Source organism: Pleurodeles waltl, chromosome 10 (assembly GCF_031143425.1).
Source record: "Pleurodeles waltl isolate 20211129_DDA chromosome 10, aPleWal1.hap1.20221129, whole genome shotgun sequence".
NCBI lineage: Eukaryota > Metazoa > Chordata > Amphibia > Caudata > Salamandridae > Pleurodeles > Pleurodeles waltl.
Genome location: NC_090449.1, coordinates 71,031,385 through 71,049,680, shown reverse-complemented (window position 1 = coordinate 71,049,680; position 18,296 = coordinate 71,031,385). Strand labels below are relative to the sequence as shown.

General features: G+C 42.9%; 1 protein-coding gene across 2 annotated transcripts in view; it reads left to right on the top strand.

Annotated features, from left to right (window-relative positions):
• Nucleotides 1-18,296, top strand: part of GRID2IP (Grid2 interacting protein) — a 262,480-nt gene that overhangs the window by 191,479 nt on the left and 52,705 nt on the right. For both annotated transcript variants that reach the window (XM_069209713.1, XM_069209714.1), the window contains 2 exons: nt 15,974-16,170; nt 17,260-17,415. In XM_069209713.1, coding sequence (XP_069065814.1) covers nt 15,974-16,170; nt 17,260-17,415 — 353 coding nt within the window. The remainder of the gene's footprint in view (nt 1-15,973; nt 16,171-17,259; nt 17,416-18,296) is intronic.

Below are 18,296 nucleotides of genomic sequence, written 5' to 3'. Positions count from 1 at the left end.
AGAAGATATTCAGGCCAGGTGACCAGGCTCCTGCCTAAGGTGTCGAGTTGTGGTACGTTAAATAATGTACTCTTTGATTCATTTTGTTTTCGCTCTCCTCCTCATAATCCTTCAATTAGCTCAACTCCCCTCCACTGCCTGTATCCCACTTCTGAAATGTCTAGACATAAACATCTTCATTCTGTTGGCAGATCTCTCCAAAGCACTGTTTCGCAGGGTAGCGTAAGAGAAATAGGATCTAGGCTAAACGGGTGAACAGAAAAGTAAGTAAGGTGCTGCAGTGAAATAATTATTTAAAATCAAAGCATTTGAAGGTCATACCTATTATTTGGAGGTGAATATGTGTAAACGAATTAGTCTGAATGACCATACATTGAAAAAAAGGTTAATTTTTTTTAAGGTTAATCATGCTCACTACCCCATTGGTTCTCTTGATTTTTGTGCGTTTTCCAGCTTCTTCTGACCTTCCAAACTTTTCATGATTCATCCTCTTCCTCCCCCGTCTAAGTTGTTTTTTCTTTTCATATGCGTGGTGGATACCACAGGTCCCTCTGCCATCTCTCTCCCACCTTTGTTTTATATTTCTATTTTATACTCAGTATTTTTTCACCTTTTGACTTTATCGCCCTTTGGGCTTCTTTATCGGCATTCTCCCACTCTACCACATTAACCGCAGTAACCTCTCCTAATTCCACTGCAGCTGCTTCCCCTTTTTAGGTCAAAGCCTACCAGACATAGAGCTGTCTGGTTTGTTAACGACATCTTGGGGACATTCGGAAAACTTCCCTGGGAATGCATTCTGAACATTGCATTCAATTGGCTTTGTGGTTTGTATCTCAGATTTGCTTGTTTTCTATTTGCTGGTTCTATTAGTTTTAGGCTGTCCAGCTTGAGTTTGTCCCTTACAATGCCTAAATCCTATTTACTTTATTTTTTCACCAATGCTCGATTTCTGCAAACAGGCCTTTAAATCGTGTGATTATCTTGTCACATATGCTCTGCACTCAAAGACAGATGTCAGTTGTTAGACTCTGTCTTCTGAGGGAGCTTGATGTTTATTTTTCTTTCTCTGACTTCAAAGTGAGAGAATTTAAGAGACAATCACACTGTGGATGTGCTTGAGGAAGGCTAAACAATGTTATTTTTTTCTAGCACACTATAAAATGTAAATGTATTGAAGATATTTCATAACATATTAGAATTAAAAAAGCACTAATAAAGCCCATTTTTTGGTTATTCTAAATGTGGTGGAAACAAATATTTTAATACGATCACATAAATCAATACGCAAAGGAGAAAGCAAAACCAGGGCACTCAATGAAGCAAAAAGTAGTCCATAGAAGTCCAAATTTCCAATGAAGATTTATTCTTTTGTAAGCAAGGCGTAATGTACTGGTTCAAGAAGTAAATAAATCCGTATATGAAAACAACAGAAAACAGCCAACACGTGTTTCGTCCTATTGGACTTTTTCAAGGCTGAAAACAAAATAAGAAGGGATCTATTTTTAAAAATTATATACATTCGCTGACAGTGAGTGTATAAACACATCAAACTATGAACTTAGTTACATAAGGGAAAAAGAAATGCACAACCAAAGTGCTCATATTAAAAAGTTGTGTGCACAAATAATCATTAAGAAATATTAATTCACTAAATACTTGATCAACAAAACAGATGTGAATTTCAGTTGAAAAGTTAAAGTATATCAAGAAGATAAAATAGAGAAAAGGATGGTGGGAAACAGATACATGGAGTCACCGCGTGTGTGGATGTTAACTATTCTTGCTGCAAACGACATAACGAAGTGAAATAGTGCACCAAGTTAAAAGAGAATGGGAAAGCGTAGTGACCAAGAAACAAGAAAAAAACATAAAATACCTCAGAAAACATAGTAGAGGTAAGGTGCTGATCATAGATATTATTGCCTTTGGGGTGGCATATCGTATTACCTGTGTTTATAAGAAAAAATGAACAGGAAGACAAAAAGAATCAATAAAAGACAAGGTTAATGTCCAAACCTTAGGAAGTCACTAGTGGCAGTAGGCAAACTGAAAAGGACCTACCCAGATTATGAGAACCGCCGTAGGGGGGTTAAAATATGTCGTCAAAAAACGGCGAGGGTTCAAATGCCCCTACAAAGTAAGGAGAAGTACAGAAATAATTAAACTAACGTATGGAGAGTTATAATGTAACTCAGCCCTGTGTATATAGACCGTATGTAAACAGCTATCAAAAGAGATCCCTCTGGGTAGCTAGATATTTACAACATAGGTCCCTCGAGAGGAGAAATTCTTCAAAACCGCAGAAAAACCCATTAGAATAACCTAATAGACAGAGGAACTCATTTGTGCGCCTATACGTTATTAGTTAAGTCATTTAAAAAGAAACTAGAGCAACCGCGTTCAGTGTAGCATTATGTGTCACTAAATCTAAGAGCTAATTGTTGAACAAAATGAAGAAAATGCGTGCCAGCAAGCCAACCCGACATCCAAAATAAATACCTGTATATGATGTCCGTCTTAAATAAAAGTACGGGAAATCCTAGGTTATAGAGTTTATCACAGCGTATGGTAACGCTCGTCATGTGTTTAAAAACCCCGTTTGCTAGTAGAGTGGCAGCGTATTATAAACGCGCCCTCCGAAATAGAAGAAGGACTGAGATTAACTTTCAAATAGCTGCAGGGCAATAAGGTGAGCTGAAAGAACGGTAGAAACGAGTTTTGGGCGCCATCTTGGGGGTATGAAGTGATGCGCGCCTTAGGACTAAGGACATGCAGTGTAGTGGAGGAGAAAAGAAAGTAGAATAGGCAATCGAAGTGCCTCCACCCATATGAAAGGTGGATATAAAAAAGTAGAAAGAGAGGAGAAATGTACTTCATAATCCAGATAAATGTATAGCAAAGTTTACAAAAAGGTCTACCATATTGAGTCACATATAGAAAGAAACCAACAGAGCATAATGACAGAAATCAAACGTTACAGCACAACATCAGCAAGTTCAGTCAAAGAAAGTATAATAAATTGGATAACAAGCATGATCTACATGGAATGATAATACAGACAGAATGGTATTACACATACCGTAAATATACTTTCTATTATGAGATAATTTCCACAGTTTAGAGATTTGAAAATGATGCCACAGAATTAAACACAAATGATGAAAGCAACAAGGGAGATGTGTAAATTCATGATTCCTTATAGATGCGGGGAAAAAGAAACGCCAGATAGTTTAACGTTCTTGAAACGTATAGTGCATTAGTCAATTAACAGAACAAAAAGTCAGACACATGGACTGATCTAAGAGGCATGGTACAAATGCTGAAGTGAACCCAATTACAGAAACACATGCAGGTCCTTCTGTACATTAAGACCCCGTTCTACCGCCCGTAGCTTAATGATCCATCTGCTCTCCAGGCGTCTGAGGGCCAGAGTACGGTTACCTCCTCGTGGTGTTCTATTAAGCGAGTCAATTCCGTGTATGGTGATATCTAGGCGTTCCCTATGCTCATGTGCCTCATTATAATGAATGGCAAAGGGGTAGTTAATGTTTGAGGTACGTATGGCTCTAAGATGTTCTTGAATCCTCTCTTTTAATGGTCGAATTGTGCTACCCACATATATAAGTCCACACGTACAGACAATGCAATAAACAACAAAGCTTGTATTACAATTAATGAATTGCTTAAGTACATGTGTAACAGGAGTGTTGTATTGAAATTTAACTGTCTTGTCTTTGATGTATCCACAAATGTTGCAGTGGCCACATCTATAAGTACCAGGGGGTGGTTTAGGCAACCAGGTATCTCTAACCTCAGGTGGTAAGAAACTATGACATAAATGGTCCCGCAAGGTGGTACCCCTTTTGAAAATGATGTTCGGTTTTTCGGAAATGCCCTTTTTGAGTGTATCGTCCATTAAGAGCAGAGACCAATGCTTGCGTATAATTTTCGATACTTGAGGACTCAGTGCACTGTGTTTGATAACGAGAGATATTCGATTGTGCGTATTATTCTTCTTGGAATTCGTTAGTAGGTCGGAGCGTTTACTTTTTAGGATCTTATTGCACGCTTTTTGGGGAGAGTACTAGGATAAGGCGTAATTGCAGTGAGGAGCATATATTCCATGAGGAACTACGCCAAATGGAATCGCGATTTAGACTTAGGGGTTATCACCCCCAGATCCTCAAAAAAGCGTGCAATAAGATCCTAAAAAGTAAACGCTCCGACCTACTAACGAATTCCAAGAAGAATAATACGCACAATCGAATATCTCTCGTTATCAAACACAGTGCACTGAGTCCTCAAGAATCGAAAATTATACGCAAGCATTGGTCTCTGCTCTTAATGGACGATACACTCAAAAAGGGCATTTCCGAAAAACCGAACATCATTTTCAAAAGGGGTACCACCTTGCGGGACCATTTATGTCATAGTTTCTTACCACCTGAGGTTAGAGATACCTGGTTGCCTAAACCACCCCCTGGTACTTATAGATGTGGCCACTGCAACATTTGTGGATACATCAAAGACAAGACAGTTAAATTTCAATACAACACTCCTGTTACACACGTACATAAGCAATTCATTAATTGTAATACAAGCTTTGTTGTTTATTGCATTGTCTGTACGTGTGGACTTATATATGTGGGTAGCACAATTCGACCATTAAAAGAGAGGATTCAAGAACATCTTAGAGCCATACGTACCTCAAACATTAACTACCCCTTTGCCATTCATTATAATGAGGCACATGAGCATAGGGAACGCCTAGATATCACCATACACGGAATTGACTCGCTTAATAGAACACCACGAGGAGGTAACCGTACTCTGGCCCTCAGACGCCTGGAGAGCAGATGGATCATTAAGCTACGGGCGGTAGAACGGGGTCTTAATGTACAGAAGGACCTGCATGTGTTTCTGTAATTGGGTTCACTTCAGCATTTGTACCATGCCTCTTAGATCAGTCCATGTGTCTGACTTTTTGTTCTGTTAATTGACTAATGCACTATACGTTTCAAGAACGTTAAACTATCTGGCGTTTCTTTTTCCCCGCATCTATAAGGAATCATGAATTTACACATCTCCCCTGTTGCTTTCATCATTTGTGTTTAATTCTGTGGCATCATTTTCAAATCTCTAAACTGTGGAAATTATCTCATAATAGAAAGTATATTTACGGTATGTGTAATACCATTCTGTCTGTATTATCATTCCATGTAGATCATGCTTGTTATCCAATTTATTATACTTTCTTTGACTGAACTTGCTGATGTTGTGCTGTAACGTTTGATTTCTGTCATTATGCTCTGTTGGTTTCTTTCTATATGTGACTCAATATGGTAGACCTTTTTGTAAACTTTGCTATACATTTATCTGGATTATGAAGTACATTTCTCCTCTCTTTCTACTTTTTTATATCCACCTTTCATATGGGTGGAGGCACTTCGATTGCCTATTCTACTTTCTTTTCTCCTCCACTACACTGCATGTCCTTAGTCCTAAGGCGCGCATCACTTCATACCCCCAAGATGGCGCCCAAAACTCGTTTCTACCGTTCTTTCAGCTCACCTTATTGCCCTGCAGCTATTTGAAAGTTAATCTCAGTCCTTCTTCTATTTCGGAGGGCGCGTTTATAATACGCTGCCACTCTACTAGCAAACGGGGTTTTTAAACACATGACGAGCGTTACCATACGCTGTGATAAACTCTATAACCTAGGATTTCCCGTACTTTTATTTAAGACGGACATCATATACAGGTATTTATTTTGGATGTCGGGTTGGCTTGCTGGCACGCATTTTCTTCATTTTGTTCAACAATTAGCTCTTAGATTTAGTGACACATAATGCTACACTGAACGCGGTTGCTCTAGTTTCTTTTTAAATGACTTAACTAATAACGTATAGGCGCACAAATGAGTTCCTCTGTCTATTAGGTTATTCTAATGGGTTTTTCTGCGGTTTTGAAGAATTTCTCCTCTCGAGGGACCTATGTTGTAAATATCTAGCTACCCAGAGGGATCTCTTCTGATAGCTGTTTACATACGGTCTAAATACACAGGGCTGAGTTACATTATAACTCTCCATACGTTAGTTTAATTATTTCTGTACTTCTCCTTACTTTGTAGGGGCATTTGAACCCTCGCCGTTTTTTGACGACATATTTTAACCCCCCTACGGCGGTTCTCATAATCTGGGTAGGTCCTTTTCAGTTTGCCTACTGCCACTAGTGACTTCCTAAGGTTTGGACATTAACCTTGTCTTTTATTGATTCTTTTTGTCTTCCTGTTCATTTTTTCTTATAAACACAGGTAATATGATATGCCACCCCAAAGGCAATAATATCTATGATCAGCACCTTAACTCTACTATGTTTTCTGAGGTATTTTATGTTTTTTTCTTGTTTCTTGGTCACTACGCTTTCCCATTCTCTTTTAACTTGGTGCACTATTTCACTTCGTTATGTCGTTTGCAGCAAGAATAGTTAACATCCACACACGCGGTGACTCCATGTATCTGTTTCCCACCATACTTTTCTCTATTTTATCTTCTTGATATACTTTAACTTTTCAACTGAAATTCACATCTGTTTGGTTGATCAAGTATTTAGTGAATTAATATTTCTTAATGATTATTTGTGCACACAACTTTTTAATATGAGCACTTTGGTTGTGCATTTCTTTTTCCCTTATGTAACTAAGTTCATAGTTTGATGTGTTTATACACTCACTGTCAGCGAATGTATATAATTTTTAAAAATAGATCCCTTCTTATTTTGTTTTCAGCCTTGAAAAAGTCCAATAGGACAAAACACGTGTTGGCTGTTTTCTGTTGTTTTCATATACGGATTTATCTACTTCTTGAACCAGTACATTACGCCTTGCTTACAAAAGAATAAATCTTCATTGGAAATTTGGACTTCTATGGACTACTTTTTGCTTCATTGAGTGCCCTGGTTTTGCTTTCTCCTTTGCATCTTGTATCTACAGCACATACCGTAGATGGTTCCATACCGTGTTTGGTCCACCTGTGGTCTTGTGTACCTATAAAACCCGTTGGTGGTTGGGTTTTTCAACCGGGATTGCACCGTTTCAGTACCTGCATTCTATTACTACAAGACTTTCAACTGTGTTGTGTCAGATGTGCAACGTTAGCATCAACCACCTTGCCTTTTTAAGTAACGTTGACTGTTCACATAAATCAATACACTAGGTGATGACATTTTCACACATCATCATTTGTGTGCTGTATGATTTTATCAGGAAAACTGTAAGCCCGTGCAAATGTAATGGTCATTTCAGTTGAAAATGTGTTGTCTGTAATGGAAGTATGCTACCACACCATGGATACTTCACTTTACTCGGCTCCACTATACTCCGCACCACTCCACACCACTGCAGTCTACTCTGCACTACTCTACACTATGCCACTCCACACTGTCACTGCACTCTACTCTGCACCACTCCACTCTACATCACTTCTTTCTATGCCTCTGTACTCTACCCCCACTCTACTCTGTGCCAATGCACTGTACCCTACACTAACTTATTGCGCACCTCTGCACTCTTCACACTTTTCATCACTGCACTCTACACCACTCTATTCCACTCCACTCTGCAACACTGCACTCTATTCATCTGCACTTTACACCAATGCATTCTACCCTGTACCAGTGCACTCTATTCCCATCTACGCCATTCTAATCTACTCTGCACTCTACACCACTGTATTCTACCATGCACTGCTCTACCCTTGAAACCATCTCCTCTACACCACTGTATTCGGCGCCATTGCACTCATCACCACTCCACTCTACTCTGCGCCTCTACACTCTACTCTGCACCACTTCACTCTACACCACTTCTTTCTATGCCTCTGTACTATACTCTACTCTGTGCCAATGCACTGTACCCTACACTAACTTATTGTGCACCACTGCACTCTTGGGACTCTTCATCACTGCACTCTACACCACTCCACTCTATGCCAGTCCACTCTGCAACACTGCACTCTATTCATCTTCACTTTACACCAATGCACTCTACCCTGTACCAGTGCACTCTATGCCTATCCACTGTACGTCATTCTAATCTACTCTGCACTCTACACCACTGTATTCTACCATGCACTGCCCTACTCTGACACCATCTACTCTACACCACTGCTTCAGCACCACTGTACTCAGCGCCACTCCACTCTACCCTGCGCCACTAGACTCTACACCACTGCACTATACACCAAAGCACTCAACACCACTTTACTCAAAACCATTGCCACTGCACTCTACACCACTACACTCTAGGCCACTATACTCTACTCTGCAACAGTTTACGTCACTGCAGTATATTCCACTGTACTCTACACCATCGTACTCTATGTCACTGCACTCTACAAAACTCTATCCTGCTCTGCATCATTGTGCTCCAAGGCATTGCTCTCTCTGCCACTTTACTTTGCCCTACTCAGCACCACTGCACTCCGCGCCAGTGCACTCTATGCCACTCTATTATACACCACTGCACTCTACGACAATCTGCTCTGCACTGTCTGCCACTGAACTCTGCACCACTCCATGCCTTTGCACTCTACTCTTCACCTCTCTCCGCCAATGCAGTCTACACCACTACACTATACACCACCACAATCTGAATCACTTCATTCTATGCCACTGCACTCTACCCCTGCTCCACTCTACACTGCACCGCTCCACTCTCAGCTACTTCACTCAATGCCACTCTACTCTGTAACACTGCACTCTGCACCCCTGAACTCTCTACCACTTTTCTCTGCACCACTGCACTCAACTCTGTACCACTCTACTGCACTCTGCGCCAAAGGGCTGTATGCTACTACACTCAGTCACTCTACTCTGTATCACTTCACTCTATGCCACTGCACTCTACACCAATCCACTCCAAGCCACTCTAATCTACTCTGCACCACTGCACTCGATTGCTCAACACTCAAGCAATCTACTGATTGCACTGCACTCTGTGCCACTCTTTTCCACTCTGCATCATTCCACTCTAGGCCACTGAAATCTACCCTGTGTCAACCTCCACTCTGTGCCACTCCACTCTGTCACTGCACTCTACGCTGCACTACTCTACTGTATGCCACTCTACTGCGCTCTGCACCAATGCACTGTATGCCACTACACTTTATTCACTCTACTCTGTATCGCTACTGTCTGTGCCACTGCACTCTACGCCATTCCACTCCAAACCACTCTAATCTACTGAGCACCACTGCACTCTATGGCACTGCACCCTATCTGAAACAATCAACTGTACACCACTGGACTTTGTGCCACTCTATTCCTCTCTGCACCATTCCACTCTACGCTAATGAAATCCACCCTGTGCCACTCCACACCACTGTATTCTACACCGCTGCACTCTATGCTACTGAACTCAATACCAGTGCACTCTACACCACTTTGCTTAAAACCAATATACTCTACGCCACTGCAGTCTACACCAATCTACTCTGCACCATTGTACTGTATGCCTCTATACTCTACAACACTCCACTTGATGCCACTGCACTCTGCTCTACACCACAGCACTCGGGCACCTTACTCTGCACCACTGCACTCTACAATACTTTACTATGCAATACTGCAATCTCCGTGCCTGAACTCTGCTCCACTGTACTCTGCATCACCCTATTCTGCTCCACTGCACTCTACTCTTCGCCACTCTACGACAATGAACTCTACACCAATACACTACGCCACTACATTCTACACCACTACACTCTATGCCATTCTAATTGACTGTGCACCACTGCACTCTGACACTGCACTATACGTCACCTCACTCTATGCCTCTCTACTCTACACCACTCTACTATATGCCAGTGCACCATACCCACTCTACTACGCACCCCAGCACTCTTCACAGCTGCATGCTGCACCACTCTAGTCTAGGCCACTCTACACCAGTCCACTCTACACCACTGCATCTTATGCCACTCTACTCCACAACACTGTGCTACAGCACTCTACGCCAATGCACGCTATGCCACTACTCTCTGCCACTGCACTCTACTCTCCACCACTCCACTCTACCCTGCAAGACTACACTCTACAGCACTTCACTCTACTATGAAACAATCTACTGTACGGCACTTCACTTTATGCCACTGCAGTCTGCACCACTCTGTGCCACTCCACTGTATGACACTGCACTGTACACTGCACCACCCTATGCCACTGTGTTCTGCACCACTGTATGCCACTGTGCTCTACACCACTCTAGTGTAAACCATTGCGCTCTATGCCAGTGCACTCAACACCACTTTACTCAAAACCAGTGCATTCTACACCACTGCACTCTGTGCCAACTACTCTGTAACACTGCACTCTACGCCAATAGACTGTACTCAGCAACACTTTACACTACTGCACTCTACACGACTCTACACCGGGTTGAGGTATAATCCTTGATAGTGAACTCTCGATGAGACAACAAGTTAACGCCGTATCCTCCGTCTGTTTCCACACTCTGCATGCCCTGCAAGATCTTCAAATGGCTCCCCCTCGAAACAAGGAAGACTGTCACGCAAGCCCTCATCACCAGCTGCCCGCCGAACTTTAGCAGTCCAGAACACTGCGGCCAAACTAATCCTCAACCTACCTAAGAGAACCCACTTGACCCAACACCTGAAGGACCTCCACTGGCTTCCGATCCACAGAGATGCCTGTTCAAGCTCCTAATCCGCGCCTAGAAAGCCCTTCACAACCTAGGACCCACCTACCTCAGCTACCACCTGCACCTCAACCAGCCTCCCAGGAACCTCCACTCCTCACACCTCACCCTCGCAAAAATCCCTCAAATACACTGCTGCTGCAGAGGAGAACGCTTCTTCTACTTTACCACCTAGGCCTGGAATTCTCTCCCATCCAACTCCGCGCCACATCATCACTAATCCACTTCAGAAAGGGGCTGAAGACCTGGCTCTTCGAATAACACCAGCAGCAAGCGTCTGAATATTCAACTGGGTAACAAGCTGTGCTATACAAATACCTAATGATTGATTGATGGGGTTCTACATCACTGCACACTACGCAACTCTATTCTACTCTGCACTTTAGGCCAGTGCTCTCTGCACCACTCTACTCAGTGCAACTCTACTCTACCTGATTGCACTCTACAACATTCTACTCTGAAAGACTGCACTCCCTTACACTGAACTTAACACTACTACGCCGCTGCATGTTCCACTATCCTACACGATTGTGCTTTACGTCATTGCACTGTACGCCACTCTATTTTACTCTGCACCATTGTTTTCTAGACCACTGCTGTCTGCACCACTCTACTCTGCACCACACTACTGCACTCTAAGCCACTGCACTCTACTCCGCACCACTCAACTCCACGACACTCATGCACTTTACACTAATGCGCTGTACGCCACTACACCCTGCATCACTCCACACCACTTTCTTTTTTTCTGCACCACTGCACTCCATGCAACTTTACTCTATGCCACTGCACTCTCCCCTGCACCACTCCACTCTGCCCTGCACCACTCCACACCACTGCAGTCTACTATGTACTACTCTACTGTATGTCCCTGAACTCTACACCACTCTACTCTACCTCACTGCACTATACGACAATGCACTCTACACTGCTTTTCTCAAAACCATTGCACTGTACGCCAACTGCACTCTACGCCAATCTACTCTGCACCACTGTACTTTGTCACTTCACTCTAGGCCACTCTACAACACTACACTCTACGATACCCACACCGACACTCTACTTCATAAATTCTTCTCCACTCTGTTCCACTCTACAGCACTACTCCACTCTATGATGCTCCACACAACTTCCTCTATGCCACTGCATTCTACTTTACTCCACTCTATTCCACGACACACTACTCCACTTTACACCACTCTATTCCACCACTGTATGCCACTCCATTCTACAACACTCGACTCCACAAGTCTAATCCACTCTATGCTAATCCACTCTCCTAGACTAGTCCACTCCATGCCAGTCCACTCTGACAATGTACTCTGCTCTGCACCACTCTACTCTACGCCAGTGGTTCCCAACTTTTTTACTTCTGTGGGCTACCACTTTATCATTACTGGAACCTGACGACCACCACTGAATCATGATGGAATCCGGGGACCCCCCACTGAGTCATCACTTAAAGCTGGGGACCTAATCTGTTAATATTACTTCATTTTCTAAGCAGTCGCAGACCCCCTGAGAAGGCTTCATATCACTCAGCTCCACTCTACCCAATTCTACGCCACTCCATAACACTCCACTCTACTCCTATTTATGACACTCCATTCCACGCCACTCTCTTTTACCCCGCTAACTTTTAGCCATGCAGAACAGCAGCCACGCAGGTGTCAAACATGGTTAAAACATATAGGCAAAGCCAATAGACTTTGCCAATGCTTGTTTCTTCTTCTACTGCCTACTGCAGATTGCAGTAGGATTAGAAAACAGACCATAGAAAACTTATATTCTCTGTTTTCACTAATTTCAATAGTCTTTTTTACTACAACTTCTACTTTCCTTCTTTTTCAGAAAAGACAGAGAACTCAAGCCTGTGAGCAAGATTCACATATTCAGATAGAGGCTTGGGCTCTCCCTCACAGCAGGCTACATTTCACACCTTGTGAGAAGGACTAAAACCTGACCTAGAAAGGCAGCTTCACTTAGACCTGTATTGTGTGTCGCAGCACACACAGGAAGAGCCCGCCTACAGAATCTTTCTTTTGATGGGAGGAGCTAACTTGGGCTTATCAGAGTATATCTCCAAACAACTCGAATACTTTTATAAGCCATGAGCAAGGTTTTGTTGTTATTATATTTAGTTTACATATAATTAGATTGCTTAACGCTTTACCATTTTAAGGGCTATTAACGGATGTTAATTTTAGGAATTACAGGGAGTTGCTGTTTTCCTGTTTAAAACTCAAATGAGTTTCATGAGTCAGGTTTATGTTACACCCCTACCTCCGGGTTGTAGGTATTGATAGGTAAACCAAAAAACTAAATAAAAAGATTTAAACCAGATAGTTAGAGGAACCTGAAATTTCTGTTGACCTCCCACGTTAACGAAACTGCCACTGTCGCTTGCATCCGGACTTATATCTTCGCACCCGGTAGGAAATCTACCTGAAATGCCACTTGTGTTCAAAAATTACCTAAAGGGAATACCCCGCAATAAAATTTCTCCCAGACATTATGCGATGTGCAATAATAGGGACACTTCATAATTTCTAGTACTTTTTTTATGAGAAATTACGCCAATTACGCCTGCAGAAATAAAAATGTGGCCAGGCATAGAAATATTTTTGGCTGCCCAGTGCATACTTTATTTGCACAAAACTGTTTCCTGCCTGGTATTTGCACCCAGGACCAAATGACCCCACACAGTTTCACAGGATTCATTATCGAGTCTGTGATTTTTTTTGTTGCTTTTCTTTATTCATATTGACTATTCACAAAATGGCTGGATGAAAAACAAGCAATTTCAATGCAATGGGTCTCGCATTTGCTCGAGTTAGAACTATTAGCATTGTAAATTCCAAACTGGATTTTTCTTGCCACAGAAATTGAAAATGAAAACTAAAATAGCTGACATAAGCAAGTAAAATCAAAGCGCCACGGCCGCCATGAGCGTGAGCCTGAAGGAGAGACACAAAAGGAAGAAAACGGTTCGCTTGCAGTCAAACGTATCGGCAAACATGCAATTATCCATGTAACAGGGTCGGTCCCCAAGGCGGTAACAAAACCGCCCCAAGGCGGGACAAACGTAAAGCATTTACCAATGTCATCAAAGAATTTTTGAAAGGCAAGCCCACGAACGAGTAAAAGTGATAAAGTGATGGGAGTGAGGTGGGCGTGATTAAAAGCCCACATAGATACCAACCCGTCAGAAAAGCAGTGCATGCTAAAAAGCCCTATTAATGCTAGGTACAATGCTACAATTCTAGATATTTCTCATGTATACCATTAGGTGTCACGTTTACAGTACAGAGGGCCTTCTGTGATGTCGCCATAGCTTAAAACTTAAAATAGCTGCTTACTTGCACAGCTGTATATGATGAAACCATATTTAGGATAACGATAACAATCGTGATGACTATGTCACTATCGGCAAATGATTCATTTTGAGCCCCCACACTTATGGCACTTTTAAAGAGGAGCCAGCTGGTGATGTGTGAAAATTCCAACAAAGTGATCGTCATCGACACATGCTAGGCACTTCAGTTATTTATTCTCCGTGAATTACACCTACTGTGTACTCTTTGGAACAGCACAACAAACATTAGCTGCTTGGCAGAATACTCTAAGAGCACAGGCTGTATTGTTTGACAGTGCAGTGATCCAATCAAAAGAAAGCTTGCAAACTTGTGCAATTTATGAACGAATCTGGAGTAGAAACGACGGGTGAAATTCTCCTCACTCTAGATACAATATAGTCAAAGAACTTTCACCAGGGGATGCTACTCTGAATTGTTATGCTATACAGATTTGTATAGTGCGCTAACCACCTGTGAATGCCTCCGGGCACTTTGCAGTTGAGTAGGTGGGAGACTCCCTGCAGTTATTTGAAGACCCAGATCTTCAGCTTCTTGTGGAACTCAAGAAGTGATGTGGAGGCCCTAATGTTGTCTCATGCTTTGGGGATATAAAAGAAAAGGTGCGGCTCGTGCTCTGCCTTTTTGTATGCAGGGTACATATGCAAGTGAGAGTCCTGCTGAGTGGAGGTGTCTGGAGGTTTGGTGGAAGTGTACATGACTGTTGGATACACGGACCCATGTTGTGTAGTGCTCTATATGTATGTGAAGGAGTTTGATTTGAGTACCTTTATTTATGGGGAACCAGTGGAGATCTCTGAGGTGAGTTATGTGAGTGCAGCGTGGTAGGTTGAGGATGAGGGTGCATTGACTTAGTCTGTTCAGGAGCTGTTTAGTGGTTCCAATGTGAAGTGTGTTTCCTTAGTCGAGTCTGCTGGGGATGAGTGCCTGTGTGGCTGTTTTCCTTATCTTCTGTGATAGCCACATGAAGATTTTTCCAAGCATCCTCAAGATGTGGAAGCAGATGGAAGTGACTTAGTTAACCTAGGCTGTCATGTCAAGTTTGCCATCTAAAATTATTCCTAGATTTCTGGCCTGGCCGCGTGGTGGAGTCCCACGGAGACCTCTTCTTCAGATTTGCCAACACTCGCCGTACCACCATGTGTCACACAGTTGCGGCTCTCTTCACACGGTCACCCAGTGAGGAGCCAAAATCACACAGTGGCAGGCAGGAGAACCTGGAAACCACTAAAAAGTGTGGATTTACAGCTCCTCTTTGGAGTCTGCAAGCAGTAGATGTCCATTAAGAGGTGTGAAAACACCCCAGGACATCAACTGCAGCCCCACCAATCTTTGTGTTTTTTGTCGTATAGGAGTGGGAGGGAGGCCGATGGGACAGGGCCAGGGGCAGACGTGCCACACCCCGTTTCACACTGCAAATTTGATGTTGAAGTTGGCTCTGGATCTGCTTCTTTCTGAAAATCAAAGCTTCGGTCTTGTACGATTCACCATTTTCTTTCAGAAACAGAATATTTTCCATCACCATCCAACTCTAAATATGGCCCTTGAAAATTATTTCGGATTTGGTCAAGGAAGTTGAGTCACAGCTTCATTAGGGAGAGTTTGTCTGTGCCTAACAAGGCTCTGATGGTATTCATAAGCAGTTCACTTAGTGTGGTGCCATGCCCCACTTACCTCCCCCACCTTTGACCACTCGCGCTGAACACACCTCCTTCAGCCCCTGTTGTTTACATCCTCTCACGTGGGGTCCAACTTCCTGCAGGTCAAGTATTGGCCAAAATATAATATCTCGTATGCTCTGATGCACATTAATGTCCTTTCTACACCGTAATATGGGGCACTGATGTTTTCTCTTCACTTCCATCTCCCATCACACCCACAGCCATTCTCATCGCACACCTGAAGCTATCCCACCTGGAGCTCCGCCGCCTGCTGATGACGATGGAAAGCGAGCGCCTCGAGCCATCACATCTGAAGCAGCTTCTACTCTACGCGCCCGACGAGGACGAGACCCAGCGATACCAGCAGTACCAAGACAGCTCCAGCAAGCTGAGCGAGCCGGACCAGTTTGTGCTGCAAGTATGTTCGCCTCATGATGGTGTGTTGGACAGGACATCAGGCATCACATGACTAAGTTACCTACCGCTAATCTTCATTACTCCAATTCCACACTCCACGTCCCATTACTTACAAAAAGCAGAGCCTCACCACTGCACTTAGTAAGTAAAGAGATGAGGAATGTGGTTGAGGTGCTAATGTGTATTAATTGCAGCCACTGAACCAGCTGGAGGCATCCTTTCGAGTTAATGCTCAAGTGTGTTGTGGTCATTTTTGCCAGATACCTGATTCTGTGGTCATCAAATGCTGTTCTGATGCAGCGAAGGCTGACTATTTTAGTCCCAGAATATTTGGGGGAAGTGCAGCGCTTCATACAATAGTGCATGGAGATGAGATACTATTTGACTCCAGTCCTAGAATACTCTGGGGAAGGTTACACATTCCAAAAAGAGTATACTTTAACACAGGCCCATACAACATCCTCTAGACGGGGAGAAGTACATCCTTACCTGATTTTCAATTAACCACTGATTATGTAAACGAGTTCCATTTAGCGTTAATGTTTGTAAATATATTTTTTGCTAAAGATCCTGAAAATCTGGTATGGATTTGACCTTCCAGCGTCTATGTGGTACACCTGCGTAGTAGCAACATAGTGTTTTAAGTTAGGCTCTCTCTGCAAGCCGCTGCAGGCCTCAGGCAAAACACTTGGCATTCCCAAGAACAAACTGTTTCCCTAAAACCAGTACCTCTTGAATTTACCTGTAACCTGGAGTTTGGACAGTGCTGTAATTTATATTGCAAGGTCCACTGATCAAACTGGCTTGTGTGTGGGTGCTGTGCGGCTGGTGGGTTGAGGGACTATGAGAGATGCAAGGATTAGGAACTAACATTTCACAGTTCTGGGGAATCCAACCTGGATGAAGGAGGGTCAGATCCATGTTTCATCTTTAGGGTAGCCGCTGTCTTTTTAATTGCGTTCTATTTATAATTCATCACTTATAAAAATATTTTTATTTAGAAATCCTGACAATGTGGCATGAATCCAGCCTTTCTGGCCCTAAACTGGTCAACCCTCCAGCTGCTTTTATCTTTTCTCCTACTTTGCAGATGCTTTCGGTCCCAGAGTATAAAATGAGGTTACGAACCCTCTACTTCAAGACCACGTTACAGGAGAAGACAGAGGAGATCAAGACTAGTTATGAGTGCATCCACCAGGCCTCCACAGAGCTAAAGAACAGCAACAAGATTGCAAAAATTCTAGAGGTGAGAAGAGCGGACAGTAAATTTACACACCAAGGGATTCCCCTAATTCCCTTTATTCCTCATTTAGGAGGAGTGAGAGGGAATGATGCACTGTCCAATTGGAGGGGCACTGATTTAGAAAGGGGTGTTTTATGTGTAAGGGAAGAAGGCTAACATTAGTAGGTGTGACCTATAAGAGAAGGTATCTTTCAGTAATAGTGAGCATGGTATACTGGAAGAAGAGTAGTCTAGTGTCAGGTTCTGTGGTGCAAACCAGGATGCCTCATGTGCTGGGTTATGTTTTGTCTCTGTGGGACTCGTGGCAGGAGGATTCTTCTGGGACATAGTGTGTTTGCGAGGAATATGGTAGCTTGTCTTTTTTGTGGAGGGTGTGGTGTTATGGCAGGAATCATGGTCGAATGGGAAGTGTGCCGGGTGGGGAGGTATGGTTTGTTAGGAGGAACTGTGGTCTGAAGATAAGGTAAGAGGGTAGGGTTGGTGTGGGAGGAGTTTATGGGAACTGGAAAATGGTGTGATTTGTGGGAAATACATGGCGTATGTCTAAAGGCGTGATCTACAGGAGGCGCAGTATCAGAGGGGTGGTTGTCATTCAGTGAGGTGATGTGTGGACTGGTGGCCCAAAAAGTGAGGTCTAGTGTAAATAAGTTTTATTAAGTTAATGTTATTGGCAGTGGTTGTAGACATATGTTCAGGCATTAAGTAACTGGAGGCATTGAGTGCTAAAGATAGGCAGTGGCTGGTCCTAGTTCCCACAAGATGGTTGCTGCAGACTGCTTTAACTTCATTTACCTGTCAGGATCTACTGCGCCATATGTACTGCCTTCCAAAGTTCTGTTACCCAGTTCTTATTAATAATATGTTGGATTGAATATGTTTATCCC